The following is a 24,252-nucleotide window of genomic DNA, read 5'->3' as shown; positions in this document are numbered from 1 at the left end:
CAGATGATGCGGTTTTAATTTCGAGAACTGAGAAGGGACTTCAATCTCTTCTAGATGCTTTTAAATTGTTCATGACAGATAGAGATATTTTGGTTGATAATTCCAAATCATTTGTCATGCAAGTAGGTCAGCAACCAAGGAGGACTTTCACATTTAAAATCGATGAAGCTATAATCCCATTAACAAAAACGTTCTCTTACCTTGGGGTCCTCTTTGATACCAAACTTAATTGGGCCCCTCACCTTGCAAAAAAGAAAGGAGAATTCGTGAGGGTCAATGCTTCTATTTTTAATTTTGCTGACAAATTGGGGAAAAAACCCATTTGTGCCATGTTAAAACTGTATAATGCAAAGTCAGTGGCAACTGCAATTTATGGCAGTGAAATTTGGGGGTATGTTGGTGGTGAGCAACTGCAGATTGCTGATAACTCTTTTTTGAAGCGTCTTCTATGTGTCCCTGCAGGCACGTCTAACCTTGTCGTACATGAAGAGCTAGGGACGCAGTATTTAAGTGACATGTTCTCTTTACGTCCCTTGACCTGTTGGCTTAAATTATGGTTGAATCAGGATATACCACTAACGCATTTGATTGTGAGGGATTTTCTGGGTCAGGATAAGGTAACGTGTACCCCTTGGATAAAATATCTGAAATCCAACTTTGCTAGGCTTGGCCGTCCAGAACTGTTTGAATACCCGAGTAAAATTGTAAAAGGGGACTTGGAGCTCATTAAACGGGCCTTCCTTATGGATAGGAGGACCCGGAGGGAAGGTGTGGAGCTCCAGAAACAAAGTGTGAGGAAATTTGCCATGTTGAAAACCTGTGAAACTATAGAACCGTACCTGACCGGCTCACTGACCTCCCATGAAAATTTTTTGCTGACGAGGTTCAGGTTAAATCTCTTCCATCATCTGTTGATCAGACCAAAAACAGACATTTTTTATAAAGTGGCAGCACCCTGCGGCTGCGACGGAAAGTCTCCGCAGGACATGCTGCATTTTATATTTTTATGTAAGTTTTATGAATTCCCTCGCAAGCTCTATTTGGTAACTTTTTTTAAAAAACTTGATTTTACACAAATCAGACCGGCACTAATGTACTTACAACTCCTGCACAGTGACAGTATCCTACATATGAAGGAATTTTTAAAATTAACTGTCAAATTGAGGAACTGTCTGGACCAGTAATGATTCACTGTGTATTTTGCACTATCTATGTCCTCATCTCTAGTAATGACTCTATTTTGGGGAAGAAAGTATAGTTATACACTTTTGGCACTTTACCTGAAATGTGTTTACTTTTTTCTTGTGACATGTATTTTAAATTGTATATGCTCTTTTATGGTTTGAAAAAGAACCGAAATAAAGTATTTTATATATATACCATGGTCTTCAGAAAAACGACTGCTGGTAACACAATACGGGTAGTTTACACCCGACATCCCTCATTAGGAGTATCCCGTTAGGAGAGTTGTACAGGGCTAGAAGAACATGTAGCACTGTGGAAGATCCTGAAAATGTGGAACAGGTAATGAAGAGTCAGTTTTTACAGAGAGGCTACCCCACTAAAATCTTTGAATGTGCCTCTAAGAAAGCAAGGAAGTTAAGTAGAGAGAAATTGTTATTTGAGCCATAAAAACAGCTGAGTAAAAGAAAAAATACAAACAGGGAGAAAATATGCATTGGTTCATAACAAGTATAATACAAAACATGAGGAGATGAGGTTGATTTAAAAAAAAAAAGCACTGGCACTTTTTTTTAATTTTTTTTTAAGAATCTTTATTCGGTGATTAAAAAACACCATAAAAGCACATATATATACATGGGTAAAAAGTCATTAAACATTAATCGAGATCCTTGTACAGAGTTAGTGCAAATAGAGATACCGACATACAGGGTCATAAAAATAGAAAATCCAAAGTCTTTCATTCCTCTCCCCTAGTCATCTTTAATCGGACCGCAACCTTAATAAAATTCATAATACAGCACAATGTTAGTGGATCAGAGGCTTTTTGCAAAAAGACTAATGCGTCCCTGGCACGTTCCTGTTGGGCTTTTTAAAAAATAATTACAAGAAATCTGCGCCTGAGCATAGAGAAATAGGGACAGAGCAAAACAAAATGGAGGGAATCCTGCGGAGACCTGTTGTCGCAGCCGCAGGGTCCCTTCTGCTCAATTGACGTGGTGAAACCTGCTGGTGAGGCCAACATAAAAGGAAGTAAATTCAGTCTTAAACGGCACATAAGAAATCTATCCTGTGCATTATGCACAAGATACAGATAAGGCTCCATACCCTCCACACTCTTTACCAAATTATGAGCCCTCACCGTCTTTTTAACTCCTTCAGCCTCAGCTCTACATTGGGTTTTCCGCTCTAGGAAAATTTCCCCTACTTGTTTCTTGTGCTGGGCTGAAATTGTTGTGGGGTTCGTGAAGAGGTTTCCAAAGCCTAAATCTTCAAGGGTGTTTCTTACATATTTAAGCCAGGGGATGCGCATACAATGGGTCCTATCTAAGCAGTCCAATAACATTTCTCTGCTTAGATGCGCATCTGGATTAACCCATATTTTTAGCCAGGCCATAATTGGCCTAAGTTTTAATAGGTCATCCAAGTATGGTCTCCCTAGCTCCCTATGAGCTATAATTCCAGCAGTACTTGGTGGTGCCCTCAGGATAGATTTCAGATATTTGTTTTCTTCCTGTTGGATTCTAGTGGTGTTCAAAAAGCCCCATACTTCTGCCCCATAGATTACTTTGGAGCATGATACGGAGCCATACAAGTTCATCACCTGTTCCGGGCTCCACCTAGCCTCCTTCCATATCCAGCTATAGCCCCATTAGAGGCAATCATTTTGCTACAACGTTCCGCCACTAGAGAGTTAAACTGCAAAACACCATCAAAGGTTACTCCAAGATAAGAGAACGTTTTGACCTCCTCTAAAGTATGGGTGCCTATTGTATAAGTAAATTTAGAGGAAGGTTTTTTGCCGGCCAGGAGTACATATGATTTGCCCAGGTTGACAGATAGATCCAGTGTACTCATGAACCTAACAAACCCGTCTATCAGGATTTGTAAGCTTCGGGGTGTGCGTGCAAGCAGAACCGCATCATCTGCGTAAAGCAGAACAGGAATATACCGCGCCCCGACCCTTGGGGAATCTGCCTTTAACCCCAAAAGGAACTGCTCCAGGTTATTGATATAAAGGGAGAACAAAAAAGGGGCAAGAATGCAACCTTGTCTGACTCCACTCTTACAGGGAAAAGAGTCAGACAATCTTCCCTCCCTATTCAATCGAACCTTGGCCGTGGTGTCGCTGTGTAATTCCCTTAATATAGTAATTAAACCACTCTCAATCCCCATGCTTGACATCATATCCCACAGCTTTCCTCTATTGACGTGATCGAATGCTGCTGCCAAATCCATGAATCCCATATAAATGGGTTCATCACTGGCCAGAGTATATTTGGCAGTCAGCATGTAAAGGTTCAGGCATTGGTCACTGGTGGACCTCCCTGTCCTAAACCCGTATTGAATGTCCGAGAAGGTGTTATTCTCTTCGGTCCACTCAGACAGTCTGTTGAGGATTGCCCTACCCAAAAGTTTAGCCGATACGTCAATCAGGGAAATGGGCCGGTAGCACTTGGGGTCATCCCTATTGCCCTTTTTGAAGATTGGCACGATGATCGCTTTAGACCAGGATGGCGGCAGGCCACAAGTGGTCGCAGTATTTATGACCCTGGTCATCAGCGGGGCCCATAGTTCTATATTACTAAGAAACAGGTCAGGGGGAATTCCATCCGGCCCCGGGGCTTTATTTTTAGTCAGACCCTCCATCCCTGCAGTAATCTCCTTAAGAGTGAATACTACCGAGGGAACCTGACTTGTGGTTACGGGTGACTCTACATGGATACCGGGCTCATGGTTATATAGACCCCTAAAGTGTGTGACCCACTGCTCCGGGAGGATGTTAACCCCTATCTCTGGGGAATCATTTTCTTGAAAGGTCGGTTTATTAATGATTCTCCAAAATCCCGCTAGATCCCTTCTTTCGCCTGCCTCTCTTAAGTCTGCCCAAGCTTCTGCCTGCAGGGCAAGTTTCCTCCTTTTGGTCTCTTTTTTATATTTTTCTCTGCATACCTTGATTTTTTGAGGGTCCCTTGGTTTTAGCTTAAGGGAGCATTTCAACTCCCTCAATGCCTTAGAACAGTCTTTATCAAACCACCGGGGATTTACCAGATTACGTGTGGGCGCACTGGTCCTAAGTAGGCCATCGACCAGGTTAGCGATCTGGTCAAATGCTTCCAGTACCCTTGGTCCCTGGACTTCTAGGTCTAGACAGTCGTTAATGGCCAGTAGGCCCTTGTCACCCAAAATTTTATAAAACTTTACCCCATCTATTTTGGACCATTTCAGTCTCCTACCTTGATCTGTGACCCTCTCCTCAATTGAGCGGTGGACTCTAGTTCCAGCACCCACCCTATACGAGAGCATCAAAACAAGGGGATTGTGGTCACTGAAACTGCTCCAATCTATCCCTACACTGATTATTTTGTTTATCAGGGATCTCGAGGCCAGAATATAATCTATGATAGATGAGCAACCCCTGACCTTGAAAGTTGGTAGAAGTGTACCATCCGACTGTGGGTCTATCATATTAATGGTATGCTCTAAGTCGTACTTAAGCCGAAGCAACCTAAGAGCCAACCCAGTAGGCGTATGAGAAAAATGCGGCCCCTTCTCCATTGGGCATTGTGACCAGTCTGTGTTTACCTTGACCAGTGCCGGACAGAGGTGGCAATTAAAGTCTCCCACTAAAAGCAGCCCGTGCGGCAGCCCCTTATTTTGGAATGTTGTTTCTTGTCCCAGCCTATGGTCTAGTTCAGCTAGTAGCGGGATATGGTTGTTTACTATCTCAGTGTTATAGATGTTAAAAACAGAAAATCTTAACCCCTTTCCAAGGAACCGAACTACCTGAATCCCATGTGAGTTCCAATCTGGGGAGGACCAGGAGCCTGGGAGGTCTAAATCTACGTAGATGGACAAACCGCCCATTGCTCTCCCTGATCTGGATTTTCGGGCGGGGACAAAAAAACACTTGTATCCCTGTAGATGGTAATTATTCACCAAGGCCCATGTCTCCTGTACACATATGACTTGAAATTTTCTAATAAAATCAACCCATTCCTTGTTATTAAATTTGCCCGCTATGCCTGCTACATTCCAGGAGATGAATCTCACTCCCTCTCCCCTCCGTCTTGAACCCCCCTGGGGCCTTGATGGTATCTCCTGTATTGACCCTTGCGTAGCCAGCCCATGTCCCCCTCCTATACATTCTATGGCTGTAGCGTTAGGTTCAGCAAACATGGAATTCCCCCCACCACTCGGTAGAGTTTGCTGAGCCTGAGAGTTTTGCTCCTCCACCACCTCTACCAAAACACCCTTATCCATGTAACCCTGGAGGACATTATCTGTTTGTCAATCCACCCCCTATAGACCGTTCAGGCAATTAAACCGGTTATAGGTGTACAAGGGTGGTTCTGGTCGGCCAAATAGTGGCCTAGGGTTGAATGCCCAGTGTCTCCCCCTCCTGCCAACCCTCTCCCAGTTGTCATGAATTTGGGGCGGCTGCAATGGGACTGGAATAATGGGGAAAAAGAAAGATACACGAAGGGTTTGGATAGTGGATTCTCTGGATCTATTCTTCCCTTGGCATATGTAGGACACGGTTCCTGTGTCCCTAAAACTCACCAATATGCAGTCCCCTATAATAGATTTGTATGTTCTCCCCACCCATGGCACCCTTCTTACCATTATGATTTCGTTATTAAGGTGTGTCGGGAGGGGTCTGTTTATGTTTAACCACTTAATAACCCTACTTTTCAGGGCACAAAAATCCTCAGTTTCACCTTCTTCGAGTGGGGGGACACCCGCCATGACTACAGTGAAATCATTAGTCTCTGGGGGTAGGTTAGGTCTGCGTGGTCTCAAGGGAAGCTTCATTAGGGGAGTCGGTGTGGTACTATCTACCGGCTGTGCCGGATGAACAGGGCCTGAAGGAGGAGTAGGCATGTTAGAGTTAAGGGGCTTAGTTGATACAGGCTTGGGCCTTAGGGGTTTTAGCGGGGCCGCCGCATTTGCGGCTTGTGGAGGGACTAAGTTTGCTGCACTATTTACAGGCTGTTGAGGGGCTATTGTGGCGGGGGTAGATTCTAGATGCCTTCCCTGAAGACCAGCCGGGATTTTCAGACTACCTAGTGTGGCCTCCAGAATAGTTAGTCTGATCTCAATCTTTTTTATACTCTCGCTAATCGGTAGTAATAGAGACCTTAGCAAGAATTCCAGATTTCCAAGCGGGACAACAGAGAGGGGGACGTTAGCGGTACTAGTTCCTATGTCTTTTATCAGGGCGGGAGCTAAATCCTCCCGGGCAATAGATTTGGGGTGTGATTCAGCCGGTAATTTCGCTGCTAATACGGGGGGTTTTGAAGATTTCCCAAAGTCCGAGTGAGAGATCTTGGGTTTACTCCTTCCCTGGGCTCCCTTCGATTTCCTCCTACGTTTATTAGGAGGGGGCCCCGGTGATCCTTGTGTGGTGACTGGCTTGGGTTTAGCTTTCCTAGCCTTAGAGGCTGGGGAGGGTTGGGAGACTAAATCAATGGTCACCCTTGTAGGGCTTGGACTGGTAGCTGGGACTATACTCATGGCTGCAACTGGTGGAGTGTTTATACAATCCCTCAGAAGGAGTGGGACCTCATCTATTAGGGACAACTCCTCCCTGGGCGTAGTGGGTTGTTCTCCAAGGGGGATATTTTTCAAGTTATCTATTGAGCGTCTCCGTTCTGCCCTTAACCGGGACAGGTTGCACTCTTTGTCCCCCTCCCCCGCCGCCCGGGAGAAATAATTATCTAGGGTCCTATTTTTAACTCCTCCCGGCTTCAATGGGGTACTCTCCCTTGCCGGAGACGGCATAATGTGAGTGATGGATTATAATCGGCAAGGGGCTGTGACAGTAAATAGGACCAGGGGTCGAATGGATGACCCAAGAGAGTAGGCCCAGCCCGGCCTACTCCGGCCTCTGACGGCCACAGACGGTCCCGCCCTTGTCCCGGGCTTCTCCCGGGACGCTCCCGCGTGCGCTCCCGCGCAGCGGGAATAACAGATTGAAAAAATAGAGACTCTCGTTAGTGGGGGCGGGGCAGGCAGGGAGAGCGGCCCAGATGATTGTAATTAGGGCTGGCGGGGACTCCTGGGAGAGGTAGTCCCGGTCCCGCAGCTCGTAGCCCTGCCCACGCGCACTCACACCCACTACAGGCTCCGCTTTGGCAAGGAAACAACTCCAGGGGTCCAAAGGTCCAGGACAGCACACCCCTCGAAGCGGGACCCGCGAAGCGGGTTCCGCGAGGCGCTGCAAGGAAAAGCAGCAGTCAGGGCAGCAGTTCTCCACACGCACCAACAGGTCAGCCAGGCGTCCCAAAGTATAACGGAGTCCCAAAGGTTTTAAATTCGTTGGTGGGGGCGGGGCAGGCAGGGAGAGCGGCCCAGATGATTGTAATTAGGGCTGGCGGGGACTCCTGGGAGAGGTAGTCCCGGTCCCGCAGCTCGCAGCCCTGCCCACGCGCACTCACACCCACTGCAGGCTCCGCTTTGGCAAGGAAACAACTCCAGGGGTCATAAAGGTCCAGGACAGCACACCCCTCGAAGCGGGACCCGCGAAGCGGGTTCCGCGAGGCGCTGCAAGGAAAAGCAGCAGTCAGGGCAGCAGTTCTCCACACGCACCAACAGGTCAGCCAGGCGTCCCAAAGTATAACGGAGTCCCAAAGGTTTTAAATTCGTTGGTGGGGGCGGGGCAGGCAGGGAGAGCGGCCCAGATGATTGTAATTAGGGCTGGCGGGGACTCCTGGGAGAGGTAGTCCCGGTCCCGCAGCTCGCAGCCCTGCCCACGTGCACTCACACCCACTTCAGGCTCCGCTTTGGCAAGGAAATGACTCCAGGGGTCCAAAGGTCCAGGACAGCACACCCCTCGAAGCGGGACCCGCGAAGCGGGTTCGCGAGGCGCTGCAAGGAAAAGCAGCAGTCAGGGCAGCAGTTCTCCACACGCACCAACAGGTCAGCCAGGCGTCCCAAAGTATAACGGAGTCCCAAAGGTTTTAAATTCGTTGGTGGGGGCGGGGCAGGCAGGGAGAGCGGCCCAGATGATTGTAATTAGGGCTGGCGGGGACTCCTGGGAGAGGTAGTCCCGGTCCCGCAGCTCGCAGCCCTGCCCACGCGCACTCACACCCACTGCAGGCTCCGCTTTGGCAAGGAAACAACTCCAGGGGTCCAAAGGTCCAGGACAGCACACCCCTCGAAGCGGGACCCGCGAAGCGGGTTCCGCGAGGCGCTGCAAGGAAAAGCAGCAGTCAGGGCAGCAGTTCTCCACACGCACCAACAGGTCAGCCAGGCACTTTATTAGATGCGACCCTGGTATAGGATCACAGATTAAAAAGAATCCAGAAATAACCTATAAAAAATCTAAATCCTTAAAAGATCAGATGGTGACAAGTGAATACTGTGAGAATGCTGTACGAAAAACATGGTTGCAGCAGAGAGAAGGTTTTCAAAAATGTTCAAAATGTAAAGCTTGCCAACATGGGGAAAATCTTTCAAATTTTAAGTTGGTTTTTAATAAAATTGTAAAAATAAGAGGATTTTTAACCTGTAAGTCCAGTTTTGTAGTTTATACTTGAAATTGCCCGTGTGAAATAATATATGTAGGCAGCACCACCTTGCCAGCACATAAAAGGATTCTGCAGGACAGGCCATAAGCAACAACGATCGTAGTTACCCAGTTGCAAGGCACTTTGAAAAGATACATCAAAGTAATCCAACATTAATGCGCTATAGTTGTACAGCGGAAGTGGGACCAGTCCAGACCGAACTGCCAAGCCATGTCTTCCCTGGACCAGAAACAAGCCTCCTGGGACTGGGTTCGGGCTAACAGCCCTCATCATCCAGGCTAGCTTGAATCCAGTGGCAAAGTGAGCAAGGGACCCACATCTCGGCATACCCTGCCAACTTAGGGCGAACAAAGCAAACACAAGGAGATGATGGACAGAGTGCTGAACATTGCAAACACTCACCCCCATTCACAGATCTGGGTTGAATCCATTATCGTTCTTTAGCTCACTTTGCCACCCCAGTTCAGACACAGCTATATGCAAATCAGTCTTGACCCTGTGCCTCATGGGAGCAGTGCAGACCGAACTGCCAAGCCATGTCTTCCCTGGACCGGAAACAAGCATCCTGGGACTGGTTTCGGGCTAACAGCCCTCATCAGCCAGGCTAGCTTGAATCCAGTGGCAACGTGAGCAAGGGACCCACGTCTGGGCATACCCTGCCAACTTAGGGCGAACAAGGCAAACACAAGGAGATGATGGACGGAGTGCTGAACATTGCAAACACTCACCCCCAGTCACAAATTTGGGTTGAATCCATCATCGTTCTTTAGCTCACTTTGCCAACCCGGTTCAGACACAGCTGTCTGCAAACCGAAACCGGTCCTAGGATGCATGTGTCCATTCCAGTGAGGACCTGGCTTGACAGTTTGGGCTGGACTGTTCCCATGAGGCACAGGGTCAAGACTGATTTGCCTATGGCTGGGTTCAAACTGGAATGGCATGGTGAGCAAAAAATGATGGATTTAGGCCCAGATCTCTGTACTGGGATGAATGTATGACATTGTTCTGCATTTTTTCCATAAACTGTTGTTTTTGCATTTGTCACCCCGAGTGGGACGGGTTTGCCCAGATGTGGGCCCCGTGCTCTCCATGCCACTGGAATCAAGCTATCCTGGCTGAAGAGGGGCGAAACCCTGAAACTGGTCCTAGGATGCTTGTTTCCAGTAAAGGGAGGACCTGGGTTAGCAGTTCGGGCTGGACTGTTCCCATGAGGCACAGGGTCAAGACTGCTTTGCCTATGGATGGGTTCAAACTGGAATGGCATAGTGAGCAAAAGAACTATGGATTTAGGCCCAGATCTCTGTACTGGGGTGAATGTATGACATTGTCCTGCATTCTGTCCATCAACTTTTGGTTTTGCATTTGTCACCCCGAATGGGACGGGTATGCCCAGACATGGGTCATGTGCTCTCCATGCCACTGGAATCAAGCTATCCTGGCTGAAGAGGGGTGAAACCCCAAAACCGGTCCTGGGATGCTTGTTTCCAGTCCAGGGAGGACCTGGCTTGGCAGTTCGGGCTGGACTGTTCCCATGAGGCACAGGGTCAAGACTGATTTGCCTATGGCTGGGTTCAAACTGGAATGGCATGGTGAACAAACAAACGATGGATTTAGGCCCAGATCTCTGTACTGGGGTGAATGTATGACATTGTTCTGTATTCTGTCCATCAACTGTTGTTTTTGCATTTGTCACCCCGAGTGGGACGGGTATGCCCAGACGTGGGTCCTGTGCCCTCCATGCCACTGGAATCAAGCTATCCTGGCTGAAGAGGGGTGAAACCCCGAAACCGGTCCTAGGATGCTTGTTTCCAGTCCAGGGAGGACCTGGCTTGGCAGTTTGGGCTGGACTGTTCCCATGAGGCACAGGGTCAAGACTGATTTGCCTATGGCTGGGTTCAAACTGGAATGGCATGGATTTAGGCCCAGATCTCTGTACTGGGGTGAATGTATGACATTGTTCTGCATTCTGTCCATCAACTGTTATTTTTACATTATTGAAGCCTGACAAGAAACCCACACAGTGTTCCTCATAAAAACCACTGTCGCTACTTAATACTGATACAAAAATCTTCTCAAAACTTTTGGCGAATAGGCTTTCCCCACTGCTTTCGGGATTGGAGGACCCAGAGCAATCTGGATTTGTCCCTGGTCGCTACCTAACATGTAACTTTCACACTTTATTCTGCACTATTAACCAAATAGATCCTGATGTCCATGCAGCGGCCGTCTTCCTGGACGCTGAAAAGGCATTCGATTCAGGTGAGTGGAGCTTTCTATCTGCGGTGCTGCGGTGGGAGTCGGAGAGGTATTCATAAAATTGGTAGAAGTACTGTACGCAAACCCAGTAGCGAGAGTGCAAGTGAATGAAATTCTACCCGCCCCAATAGCAATTACAAGTGGCACCAGACAAGGTTGCCCACTGTCCCCATTACTATATGCACTGGTGGCTGAACCTTTGGCATGTGCAATGTGGGAATACCATGCACATCGATTCCCACAATCCAATTTAATAATATCACCGTATGCAGACAACACCTTATTATATGTGAGAAATTCTGACCATAATTTAACTCCAATGCTACAAGAAGTAGAGAGATTTGGCAGCCACTCTGGACTGTGCATCAATTGGAATAAATCACTTACATTCCAACTAACCGCTGCCACTACTCAGATGCAGATGGCCTACCCCATAATGTTGGACCACAGAACCAGTGCGATGCCTCGGGGTCCAAGTAAACACAGATACAGGGGTGTTTATCCGTGAAAATTAAGATAGGGCAGTGCAAAGTCTCTAGGATACTAATCAGGTTGGCCTGGGCAGGCAAGCAACCCAGGGTGCAGAGGGCAACACTTGTACGACCTTACTCTGCAGGTGGACTTAACGCCCCAAACCCTGACATATACTACAGTGCTGCACAACTAATCCATGCGTATTCCAGGCTATATGGCCCACCCAATTTGCCACACTTGTACCTGGAAAGAGAAGAAGTGAGCCTAGTTATTCTTCCACAATACTTGCTCTCCAGACCGCAGAGGCGATACCATGTCTTTGACCCTGTGGGGATTACCAGATATCAATTGCGTAAGACTGCAGATATGCAGACAATTGTATATCTTTACTCCCATAAACTACCAGTAGAATGGTGTGGCTGGTTCTCCTTGAGAGAAGAGGAGCAGTAGTACAGACACTTCACATACTAAACACAAACAACACGGGGGGCTGTTCATAAACGGAGAAGCCCGATCTTGGGAACAGACTCAGACAGCAGCACCTACGCCATCGTCACTTACTTGATTTCATTACTACCGAGTTAGACAGGCGCTGCGTGCCAAGTTAGGAGAAAATATGACAGAGCCTCAGGAGTTTGCGGTATTGACATACCTATTACAGACCCAGTCCCCACAGTGCCGTATTTCAATGTTATATACACTCGCAAGATCTGAACATAACCCCAACCAGATGAAATCATGTATGGAATGGCAGGAGAAGCTGGGTATCGTCATACGGGAGGAACAGTGGTCATACTGCTGCTAGGTCACAAAGTCTATCTCGCAAAATGGTAGACACCGTTTAATACACTTCATATATCTCAACAGAGTCTATTACACCCCAGTACGACTGCACAAATATGGACTGAGGAAGGACGACAGTTGTATGAGATGTGGGATAGGAGGCACCAACTTTACTCATGTGATGTGGGATTGTCCCTGGGTCCGTGCATTTTGGGCAGCTGTAACCAGGGCACTACAGGACATATCAGAAACACCCTTATCTATTACACCCTTAGTTGTCCTTCTAGGATGCAACAAAGAAGTGCCCCCGGCATCCAGCAGATTGGTTGCACATGGCATATTACTCACTAAAAGGAGAGTGGCCATGCATTGGATGATGGGACTACTGCCTACATTAGCAGAGTGGTTCAGTGATCTGTCATACTGCAATACATTGTCTGAGAACTACAACGCCCTCAGCCGATAAACTGCAGACAGCAAGATATTTAGGAACCATATCAGGCATATGTTAGACGCAGGGCTGCAGATGAAGCGGAGAGGGAAGAAAGTGAAGACAGAGGGAAGGGCTTTACCCATAGCATGTATCAGGTCACACGCACTCCTCAATCTTATAGGGATGACTAGAAAATCCAGATACGCAATATGGGTGTGATATATGTTAATGCCAGATGATTCCTATTAAGTTAGCCTGATTCAAAGTGACCAGATTATGTTATATGTATGCTTACCCAACTGACATGACTACAACGTTTTGCATTCTGGCTCTTGAAATGTCTCTCTGGTTGTTCTCTCTTTTAATATGTAAGACGTTTTCTCAGGTGGTATACGGCACTAAGGCAATATGGATGCCATCAATAGTTCAGTTCCAAACACATGTGGCAGACGTGCAAGGGGGTAGAAATCACCCTTCATGTTGGCCAAATCCTGATATCCTGGGAACTGGATGTAGCTGTCCATGTTTCTCATCATTTCTGAAAGTACGTGTTGTAGCGCACTACTGACAGATGGTTGAGACATACCACCAAATACTGCGACAGTGAATTGGGAGGAACCTGTGGCCATGAAATAGAGTACTGTCATGAGTTTGACAATTGGTTCAATAGATGTGGGATTCCTTTATGAGGCAGGAGATCAGACTCCAGTTATTGACATTTAAACATATTAAACATTTTCAACATCTTCACCTATGAAATAAGACACCTATGTCACGTTGTCCTAATTTAATATCAGTTTTGACTGCACATTTGAAAGACCCCTTTGGTTTTGTCATTCATGCTTCACAAATTAAAAATTGCAAGCTTCAGTTATCATGGTAGAAAACTTTGTGTAAATAATACATTTAGCAAGTAATATCCACAATTTTAAACTTTTTTTTTTTCCACCCAAAATACCGTCAAGGGAGGTGCTGGCAAGGGGGGGGCGTGGCCTGACGCCAATGTAGACGGTCGAGGATCTCAGAGCTCCCCCGTGGCCTCCCTCTGTTCGAATAGATCCTGTAACATTACGGGGGCCCCTAACCCCCCATCCTGACTGGGAATACCTGGTGGCCTGATGGGCGCTCCCTCGACGGCGTGGGCGCCCCGACGACGGAGAGGGGCTTGATTCTTTTTCCCTGCCGCGTTTCTGCCTGGGGCGGCCCAAGATGGCGGCCGCGAACTGCCGGTGAGACCACTGTCGCCTGCTACACGTTGGAGGCTGTGCATCGCCTTGGGGAGCGACGGAGGGTTCTTGGCACTGGCCCTGCAGCGGTGAATGGCGGTGGCTTGAGCGATCCTGCAGAGAGCGGGGTGAGCGGAGTGCCGCGATCGGGCGCTGCTGCCTGGACCTAAGATGGCGGCCCAGTGGACATTGAGGAGCGGCCTACCTGTTGGTGCGGCAGACGAGAGGGCGCTACTGAACAGTCGGCAGAGCGGAACCGCAGCTTGCCTCCTGCTGCGGACCGGTGCGATGGTGGGTCCATGGTGAAGTGGAGTGGACCTGCTGGGCGGATCCTGCGGTGGCGAGGCGGCCTTAACGGTGGGGAGTGACTAGCCGGCCCAGTGCCCCCTTTGATGCTGGATCCTGCTGCGGGCGGCGAAGCTCGGATGTGAGCCCTCCGGTGCTGCTTCTTGTTGGGTCGGTGCGCTGCTGCCCCTTCAGATAGCCTCCCTTTACTGGCCCTTGGGAGTGGCGGGCCATATGAGTGCGAGGCTCACGTGCAGGGATTGACAGCTCTGGCGATGACGGTGGACATTGGAGGAGCTGCCAGAGATCCTGCCCTCGTTGCCTTGTGTTCTTCGCCAGTGAGCAGGTGATACTCGCTTGGAGTGGAGGCTCTGGGGCTCTACCCGTGGGCAGCTGGCTCTCTGTGACACGCTACTGCACCGAGGGTAACTTGTGGAGGCGCGGAGGGCCGGAGGACCTTCGTGAGTGGCTGGCTGACCCCTGTGTTGCGTTGACTGCACGGTGCTACCCCCTCCATCCTCCTAACTCTGCCTGGGGAGGGGCGGGAGCCGGTTCCTGGTCTCACCTGACTTGTTTGACACCAGTGTAGCTGCCCTGCTCATCCGTGCTTTTCCTGGGGCATACTCTGCTGCATCTCCGACCGGGTTGGCTGCATCGCTTCATCGCTGCTGGAGCAGATGGCATTTTGCGGCTGGTGGTGACTGGTGTGGACCTGGGTGAGCGCCCGCGATGGGCCGAACAACAAGGAGACTGGGGTTCGCTGTCCTCCAGGACGACGATGGGGAGCACCGGTCTAAGGACGAGGAAGTCACGACGCGCACCCCCGGTGTGGAGACTTCAAGAGGCTCTTCTTTGGCGGATATAATGCAGGCCATTACGGCTTCCCGAGAGGCCCTCGAAACAAAGATAGACACTATTGGAGTGGACCTTGCGTTGCTAAAGGATGATCATAGGAAGTTGAAAGAGCGGGTGAAAGCGACAGAGAAGACGCTGGAGGAGGTGCCAGATAAGGTGACTAACTTGCAGCATTTCTTGACGCACATGGAGAACAGGGTGCGGATACTGGAGTTGAGAGCAGAGAACAGCGAAGGGGGAGTTCCAGAGCGTGCAGAAGGGGATGATTCAGTCTGGTACCTGGAAGGCTGGCTCCGTTCGGAGGTTGCTCCGGAGGGGCAGTCCCCGTATTTTGCCCTTGAAAGAGCCCACAGGGTCCCGGCTAGGCCTCCTAAGCCGGGAGCACCCCCGAGACCGATGGTGGCAAGATAGCTGCACTACCGAGACAGAGACCACCTCCTGCAGCAAGCTCGAGAGAAGCAACATCTACAAATCGATAACTCCAGGGTGATGCTCTTTCCGGATTACACACGGGAGGTTCAGAAACAGCGAGCCTCCTTCGTTGCTCTCAAGCAGAAATTGCACATTCCCTATGCGATGCTCTTCCCGGCGTGGCTGCGGGTGGTGGACGGCCCCAGCACCCTCTTCTTCACCACCCCGCAGGACGCGTGGCGCTGGCTGGAGACACGACAGGCAAGGTCGGAGCGTAGTTCGCCAGCGAGCGCTGCAGAGAGAAGATCCCCTGACGCATTGAGTCCGTCGAGGGCTCTACCGCTGCCGGACCGTCAACTTGAACGAGACAGAGCTGTGCAGGTGGTGGTAGCGATCAATCAGGGTGGTACCAGCCCAGATTCTGCTTCTTCTAGCGGAGGGCTGGAGGGCTCTGGGTCTTCTCCGGATGGCAGCACGAATGGGGATTCCGAACCTGAACTTCCAGTGGTAACTCTGCAGACGGTGGACTTGTTTGGCTGAGCTGGGTTTGTATGGCGGGGAAGGTCGCCCTTGGACTGCAGCCCAGGTTTGACTGTTGGAGGGGATTTGCCCAGTGCGCAAAGGGGAGTTGACCCTACTTGAACGTCATTATTGGGGCTCCCAGAGGGCTGTTGCTGGCTCTTTCACACATGACTGGGGAGTGCTGTGGGGGCTTTGGGTCCCTTTGGGTTGGCACACATCTCACTATCCATGTTGGCAAGGTTGTTGGTTCTTTTAGTTTGTATGGGGGCTAGTTTCAAGGAACCTATCCTGGGGTGTGGGAGTTGGGGTGCTGGGGTAGGGGAGGGTGGGACCAAGCAGGGGGAGGTAGGACGAGCATCATTTTCTTTACCATGTCATGGCTATCGCCGTAGGTATTAAATGTTTATCTTGGAACATTAGAGGGATGCACAGTTTGGCTCGCCGTCACAAGATTTATGCTTATCTTCGTCGGCGTCGGGTGCAGATAGCACTGTTGCAGGAAACACACTTAAATAAGCAGGAAGGGTTGGCACTACAACGAAGGTGGCGGGGACAGGTGTTCTGTACCACGTACTCGGCATATGCACGGGGCGCGTTGGTTTGGGTTCGGGCGGGGGTACCGTTTCAGAGTACTGGACAGGTGATTGACCCTGACGGTAGTTATGTTGTGGTGACGGGCGATGGCAGGGACATTGTTCTAGGGAGTATCTATGCCCCAAACACGGATCAGTCTTTCTTTTTTGCACACCTTTCTGGGAAATTGGCTCCCTTGTTGACTGGCTCGATACTCCTGGGTGGCGACTTTAATTGCATCACAGATGTCTCCCTAGATCGCTCTCATCCCCCTCTTGCAGATTCCCCGATACATCGGCTGGCTATGATGCGGCGAGACTGGCAGCGACAATGGGGGTTGACTGATACCTGGAGGGCGCACCACCCGGTTGACAGGGACTATTCTTATTTCTCATCGCTACACAACCTCCATGTTCGGTTGGACTCGATCCTTAGCTCCCCAGATGTTCACGGGGCGATGGTACATAGTGAATACTTAGCTAGGACATCATCTGATCATAATCCACTGCTAACAATTTGACACTGGCTGCGGGATCGCCCTGCCATTCCCATGTGGCGACTCCGACCTGACACGTTAGAGGATCCAGTGTTTCGTGCTACTATTGGGTTGGCCATTGAGGAATATTTTCGACTTAACGGCAACACGGCATCGTCCCTGGTGGTCTAATGGGACCCCTTTAAGTCGGTAATTCGGGGTCACTGTATAGGCGAGGTAGTGGGAGCGCGCAGAGTGTTGCTGCAAGACGTCCAGGAGGCAGAACAGTGGGTGCACGATTCGGAGAAGGAGCGGCTGGAGCGTCCAGACAGGCAAGCAGGGTTACTTGAGGCTCGGGAGGCGTTAGCAGTCCAAATTGGGAGATTGCGCTGCTTTGACTACAAGGCCTGCATAGATAAGGCGCACGTGGAACATGATAAGGTGGGGGCATTTCTAGCTTGGCTGGCCAATCGGCGCATAGAGGGACCCTGATAATGGAACTGCGGAGGCAAGGTGATGAGGCATTTCGCACCCAAAAGCACATTAATGATTACTTCTTACAGTATTATACCGAGTTGTACCAGAGCAGGGTGGGTCCCGGGGGATGAGGAATTTCTGCCAAAGCTTGAGGCTGAAGACGCTGAGGCTCTGGGTCGGGACATTGAAGCGGGCGAGGTACACAGTGCCATAAAGCACATGGCCAGGAACAAAACCCCGAGCACTGATGGGCTCCCCGTTGAATTTTATGCAGCCTACACGGATGTTCTAGCTCCCTGTTTGGTGGCGCTTTATAACACGGCACGCCGGGAGGGTGCCCTCCCCACCACCACGCATGAAGCTCTCATAGTTCCCCTTCTCAAGCCGGGCAAACCTGCTTGGGACCGTTCCTCGTATAGACCCTTAGCGATGCTCAATCCCGACTACAAGATCTTAAGCCGCATCTTGGCCAGTCGGTTGATGACCCATATGACGAAATTGATCCATGCGGACCAAGCCGGATTTATTCCCTCCCGCAACACTGTAATGAATGTACGCAGACTTCTGCGGATCTTGGGGTCCAACTCCTATGACAAGGAGGAGGCCTGCATTTTTGCGGTTGACATCGAAAAGGCCTTCGATAGTCTGGAGTGGCCTTACCTTTTTAATGCATTGCAAGTGTTCGGAGTGGGGGAATGTTTTGTACAGTGGACGGCGCTGCTATACACTGCTTCTACTGCTAGGGTGAGGACAGGGGGCTTGATTTCTGCTGCCTGTGCGGACGCTTGGGGGACGAGGTAGGGGTGACCGTTGTCCCTCTTGTTATTTGCTCTGGCGATGGAGCCCATGGCTACTCACGCCAGGTCAGGACGGTATTTTCCAGGGCTATTAGTGGCGGGACGAGTGTAACACATAGCATTATATGCGGACGATCTCCTCATGTTCCTGCCGGACGCTGGAGAAGCCCTACAAGGAGCGAGAGACTTGCTGGAGACATTGGGGATGGTGGCGGGCCTCCAGGTGAATTGGACCAAGTCGTGTCTATTTCCTACCAGGCCAGACGGGATGGTTCGTCCAGGGGATGTCCCGTGGCAATGCCGGTGCTTGCCATACTTGGGGACTCAGATCTATCATGCTCCTGACGATCTATTAGAGGGCAATGTGGGTCGGCCAGTGCACAGAGCGAAAACCTCTTTTGATTTCTGGGGGACTCTCCCATTATCGGTGGCCGGCATGGGTCACCTTGGTGAAGATGGTCATTTTGCCCAGGTTTCTCTATTATTTTGGGACCCTCCCAGCTTGGATCCCGGGTAAGCTCTTCACACAGTTGAACACTTTGATCACAGGATTCATCTGGGGAGCTGGGAGACGGAGGGTGGCGTTAACTACCCTACAGAGACCCAGGGCAAAGTGTGGCCTTGCGTTGCCAGACCTGGAGGCCTATTACCATGCCGCGCAGCTTCAATGGTTTACGAAGTGGGTGGCGGGTCATATTAGGTGCCCGGAGGACCAGGGTGGGCCGGGTCCAAGTTGGCACATTTTGTCTTGTGCGTTGCTGCGAGTCCCAATGAGAGGTGCTTCAGTGCCGCCGGATCTGGGGATGGTACGACAATGCTGGGCGCGCCTAGCCAGGAGGACGCCTGTCGCAACCCCTTATGCGCCCGAGATCCCTTTGCAGATGTGTGAGGTGTTGCCTCATGCGAGAGATCGGAGCCGGTTGTTGGCCTGGGAAGAGGCGGGAGTTACGGCAATAGGTGATCTTTATGAGGATGGTAATCTTCGCCCTTTTAACGACCTCAGAGAGCGCCATGATCTCCCGCGAGGGGACTTCCTCTTGCATGCTGCTCTGACTGCGGCTATCAGGAAGCACTGGCGAAAGGGACTGTTGGAGCCGGATACGTCTTTCGCTTGTCAATATGTAGTGATGGCAGCGGGCACTTTAAGGCGGTGACCTGCCTATACCGGCGGATTACTTGCGATATGCGGCAACCCCTGGCGGCGTTGCGACTCAAGTGGGAGGCGGATCTGGGAGAACCCACTGCAAAAAAACCTTGGGAGGAGATCGTAGAGCGGCCATGGAAATGTTCTCGAAACGCGCGCTTACAGCTCATCCAATTCTATGTTTTCCATTGGGCATATCTCACGCCTAGTAAAATTGCTGAGTATTTTGGGGGGGTCGGACACTTGCCCCCGTTGTGACCAAGATGGGGCGAATTTTCTCCACATGTTCTGGGACTGCCCGCAGGTGGGAGGTTTTTGGCGGGAGGTGACAACTGCTCTGCTAACTGTGATGGAGAGGGAGCTAGCGGTGGCACCAATGGTCTGCTTGTTGCATTGGTTCCCGCACACAGCCAAGAATAAGGTCACCAGCCGGTTCATTGACCTGGAGTTGGTCTTGGCTAAGCGAGAAATTACTTCCCACTGGAAGTCGAGGCAGGGGCCTAGTCTCTTGCGCTGGAATAGGGAGATGGTGAAATGGGCAGGAAGTGAAGGGAACTATAGATAACGTTTGGCTCAGCGTAATGGAAGTGAGAAATCACAAGAAATGGCCCGGGCATGTGTGGCACTCCTGGAGCTCTTCAAACATCCGTCTGTAGACGACGTAGAGGCTCTTGAGGAGGGGGATATCGCACAGGGCCCTTGAGAAACCCTTCACGTCTGTGAGAGTACAGGGCGAGGGGAGGGCACTGGGACAATGATAGGCAGCTCCCCCATGTGCTTTTGATACACTCACTGCTGCGCCCTGCGGGATAGGGAGTCTGACAGGTGGTACGGGAGGCATCTTTGCCCTCTTGCATAACTTAGAGGCTGGCGACATGCTTGGGAGGGTGGTTGGGGTCGGGGGTTCTGTTGGGGGAGTTTGAAAGGGAGAGGGGTGGAGGGTGGGGGGTCTTCTTATTGTATCACACCATTGACCTGGATCAACCATGTGGACGGACTGCGCTGCATCACAGACGCCTTATGGGACGATGGGTGTGACTTTGTAATCAGATTGGCGGGCTGTCCGTTATACTTCATCCTGGTTTCCTCTGTTGGCCAGTTAGTGGGTGGGGGGATTGAATGTGTAATTTCCTGAAACTCAATAAAAGTCTGTTTTAAAAAAAAAAAGGGAGGTGCTGGCAACACTGCTCAACTCTCGCATTTAGCCCCAATAACGCACCACAAATGAGTCTTCACTTTTAAATTAATGAGTGTCCCTCATAGTTAGACCATGTAAACAAATTAGCCACTGTTTTCAGTATGGGAGACGTTCCTGACAATCAGAAACACAGGATTACACTTCGGAAATCGCCGCCGTGGAAGTTGAGTGTGTAGTAGGCGGTAAACTCCATGACAGACACAGCCATTGGCTAACGTTGGTAAAAGCAACATACGAAGGCCAATGGCTGTGTCCATCTATGCAGACAAGCGCATTCGTCATGTACATGTATGTGGAGGTTATAAAAAAAATCACTTGCCTCCTGACACTGCTGTCTTTGAGACCTCTTCCACTTTTGTTACTGTTGCTGACCTCTGGGACCAAGTATACCTTGCAAGAAAGATGAAAGGGCCTATGCCTTCTTGCCAGAGGAGCTGGATTTGCTGGCTGAAGAGGTCCTGTCCCTGCATAGGCAGCTCTATGGCTCACCAGAGGAGCAAGTACATATCAGAAATACCTATTTGAATCTGTCTGACAATTTTACTTTTTCACAGGCCACAATGTCACTTTGGGTTCCAGAATGAAGTGTAGCGATTGATGTCAAATGTCACATATTGTGGTTCTGACATAAGTCAATGATGTTAGTGAGTAGTAAGTACTCTGCAATGTTGACTACACAACACTATTAATATGTGAAGTGTGTAATGAGCTCTAGATGCCATATTTTGTGTATATATAGAGTTGTATGCACATATGTGATTGATATATGTGTGAGAAGTTGGCGAATACCATTATGCTCAATGGAAAACACATTTTGTACTCTTCACAACTGGAGATATGTATGTGCTCTGTATAGTGGCTAATAATGAATAATGTTAGCTATCTGTATAGTTCCACAAATCACTGAGCCTATATCAGGCCTCTCCGTGGTGTTATTTGAGTACTACCCGTAGCTCCCAGACCCCTTCAGAGTACCACACTGCATTGAGGTGACTTATTGGATTGGCACAAGGTGACCCTTTCAATGTAAGAGCAGATGCATGTGGCATTATGATCCTCAGACTGCTCAGTCAGAATAATGGGGCAGGCTAGGCCACAGTCACAGGGTCATACAACTGAAGCACTGAGATACAGTTGTCTAGAACATAACATCTTTGTAGGTAAAATTGTGAGATGTGCTTGACATAGGCTCCTGAATGCAGTTAAATGCAGTTAGATGGTCATCGGTTAAAAGGGAGAGTTACTTGCCTTTGCTCCAGCGGAAAAGGGCAAATTTACATATCTTCCCTATGTCACAGACTCGTCATCACATTTACTCATTCATACCTTCATTCATTGGTGGGGCAACACTCACCCGTCTCACTCTAGTCTGCACACAGGAGGAAAAGAAGCGCTGGACATGTGGGGGTACCTTGTTACCTATCGGGAGTAATTCCTTTACATTAAATACATTATATATCAGAACTGGTATCAGACTCTTCCAAATACTCTTCTTCAGGTCTACAGCAGTCGTTGTGGTCAAAATCACTTGACGTCGTTTCCCCCAGCGTGGAACCAGACAATTTCTCCCTCTATGTACTTTGATTCGTACCCAGTCTCCAGGACTTAAATCATGAGCTGGCTTCTTTTCAAGGGTGGTTGCATCTGGTCCAACCTGATGAAACACAGAATGTACGGTATCAGCCAACCCCTTGCAATAATCCAAAACGAAGTCATCAGATATAGGCAGTAGTTTGTTGACAGGAATGAAAACATGTCTCATTGCTCCACCCATAATAATTTCATGGGGGCTCAGACCGGTGCTCCTATCAGGAATTGATCTAATAGTCATGAGCACAAGAGGCAAGACAACTGGCAATTTTCGACCTGTGGCCAAACACATTTTTCCCAATCTGTTTTTAATGGTGCCATTAATTTCTTCCACTACTCCAGAAGCCTCTGGACGATAGGCACAATGTAGTTTCTGTTGTACATTCAATGCTTCACAAATCTATTTTATAATTTCATTTTGGAAATGCTTCACTCTATCTGATTCAATCGTTACTGGAAAACCAAACCTAGGAATGAACTTCCTCAATAGAAGTTTCGCTACAGTAACTCCATCACTCCTTCTGGTCGGGTAAGCCTCCACCCAACGTGAAAACAGACAGACGATTACTAAGACATATCTTAGCTTATCTTAGCTGATTACACTGGGGCATTTCAATGAAATCAATCTGCATTCTGGTGAAAGGACCTCCCTCCCTTCCTATAGTTCCCAAATTCACCACCGTTTTTCTTCCTGGATTATATTGCTGACATATAAGGCATCTTTAACAAAGGCTTTCAGGTACGAGCCGAAACATGGCATTATACCAGGTCTGTTTGAAAAGTCTAATCATGGCATACCTACCTATGTGAGCCTGCCCATGGTACATGCGTGCCATGGTAGAGATAATGCTATCAGGCATTACTGGTCTTCCATCACGATAAACCCAAACTCTGTCTACTCGCGTGGTGCACATCCTGATTTTATCCACTGTTTCTTTTCCTCCTCTCCTGCCTCTTCCTGCCTCTTCCTGTAACTGCCTCACCTCATCCCAGGTACTCACAGTGTCCGATTCAAGGAATTTTGATTCCGCGCACAATACTGCGCTTTGTCATTCGCAAATTCGTTGCCCGCTGACACGTAGTCTGTACCCTTTGAATAGGTCGCACATTTTATAACTGCAATTTGCTTATGTAGCTGTATTGCCTAAAGCAATTTTCCAACCACTTCAGCATTTCTGATAGGAGTTCCACTCGACGTCAGGAACCCTCTTTGGGACCAAATCTGTCCAAAATCATGCACCACTCCAAACCCATACTGACTATCAGTAATCACAGTGACTCGTAGCTTCTTTCCCAACTTGCATGCTCGGATCAGTGCAAACAATTCAGCAACCTGAGCTGATTTTACTCCTTTCAGGCAAGATGCTTCCAACACAGCCGCTACAGTACATACTGCATATGCAGCACTCAAAATTCCCTCTCCAGTTCTCCGACATGACCCATCCACAAACATCACATAGTCACTTTCTTTCAGAGGCACATCTTTTATGTCCGGACGCGGCTTAGTACAAAAATCAAGCACTTCAAAACAGTCATGATCCACATCATCTTTCACTTCCACATTCACAGCATCAGGTAGCAATGTCGATGGATTTACATTAAGGCACCTTACAAGACTCACATTTGTAGCACCCAGAATGACCTTTTCATATTTAGTTAGAAGACTATGCGTCATAAATTGAGTTCAGCTTCTTGTCAAAAGGATTGCAACATCATGGGGAACAAACACTCTCACGGGATATCCCATCACAATTCCTTCACTCTGTTCCAAACTCTTACAGGTAGCAGCCACTGCTTTCAAGCAACCAGGCAAAGCTACTGCTATGGGATCTAGTACAGCCGAAAAGTATGCAACCGGTCGTCTTAGTTTTCCATGCCTTTGTACCAACACAGAGAGTGCACATCCATCTCTCTCACTGCAATAGAGCTCACATTCCTTTTCGTAATCAGGCATTCCAAGAGCTGGTGCTTCACACAAACTGTCTCTCAGTTGCCTAAAAGCCTTCATCTCCTCTTTATTCAGTTCAAGAGGATCTTTC

General features: G+C 49.2%; 2 protein-coding genes across 2 annotated transcripts in view; both read right to left on the bottom strand.

The window, feature by feature from the left end:
• Nucleotides 1-24,252, bottom strand: part of HSF5 (heat shock transcription factor 5) — a 1,208,320-nt gene that overhangs the window by 966,600 nt on the left and 217,468 nt on the right. The window lies entirely within an intron of this gene.
• The window catches only part of LOC146859074 (uncharacterized), a 143,016-nt gene that overhangs the window by 66,284 nt on the left and 52,480 nt on the right, over nucleotides 1-24,252 (bottom strand). Inside the window, exon 4 of the mRNA XM_085646758.1 lies at nucleotides 22,215-22,277. Within this exon, the coding sequence (XP_085502884.1) occupies nucleotides 22,215-22,277 (63 nt within the window). The remainder of the gene's footprint in view (nucleotides 1-22,214; nucleotides 22,278-24,252) is intronic.

The sequence above is a fragment of the Triturus cristatus genome, chromosome 3_2, assembly GCF_964204655.1.
Source record: "Triturus cristatus chromosome 3_2, aTriCri1.1, whole genome shotgun sequence".
Classification (NCBI taxonomy): Eukaryota; Metazoa; Chordata; class Amphibia; order Caudata; family Salamandridae; genus Triturus; species Triturus cristatus.
Note: the sequence above shows the minus strand (reverse complement) of the source record. Positions and strands in the feature narration are given on the sequence as shown.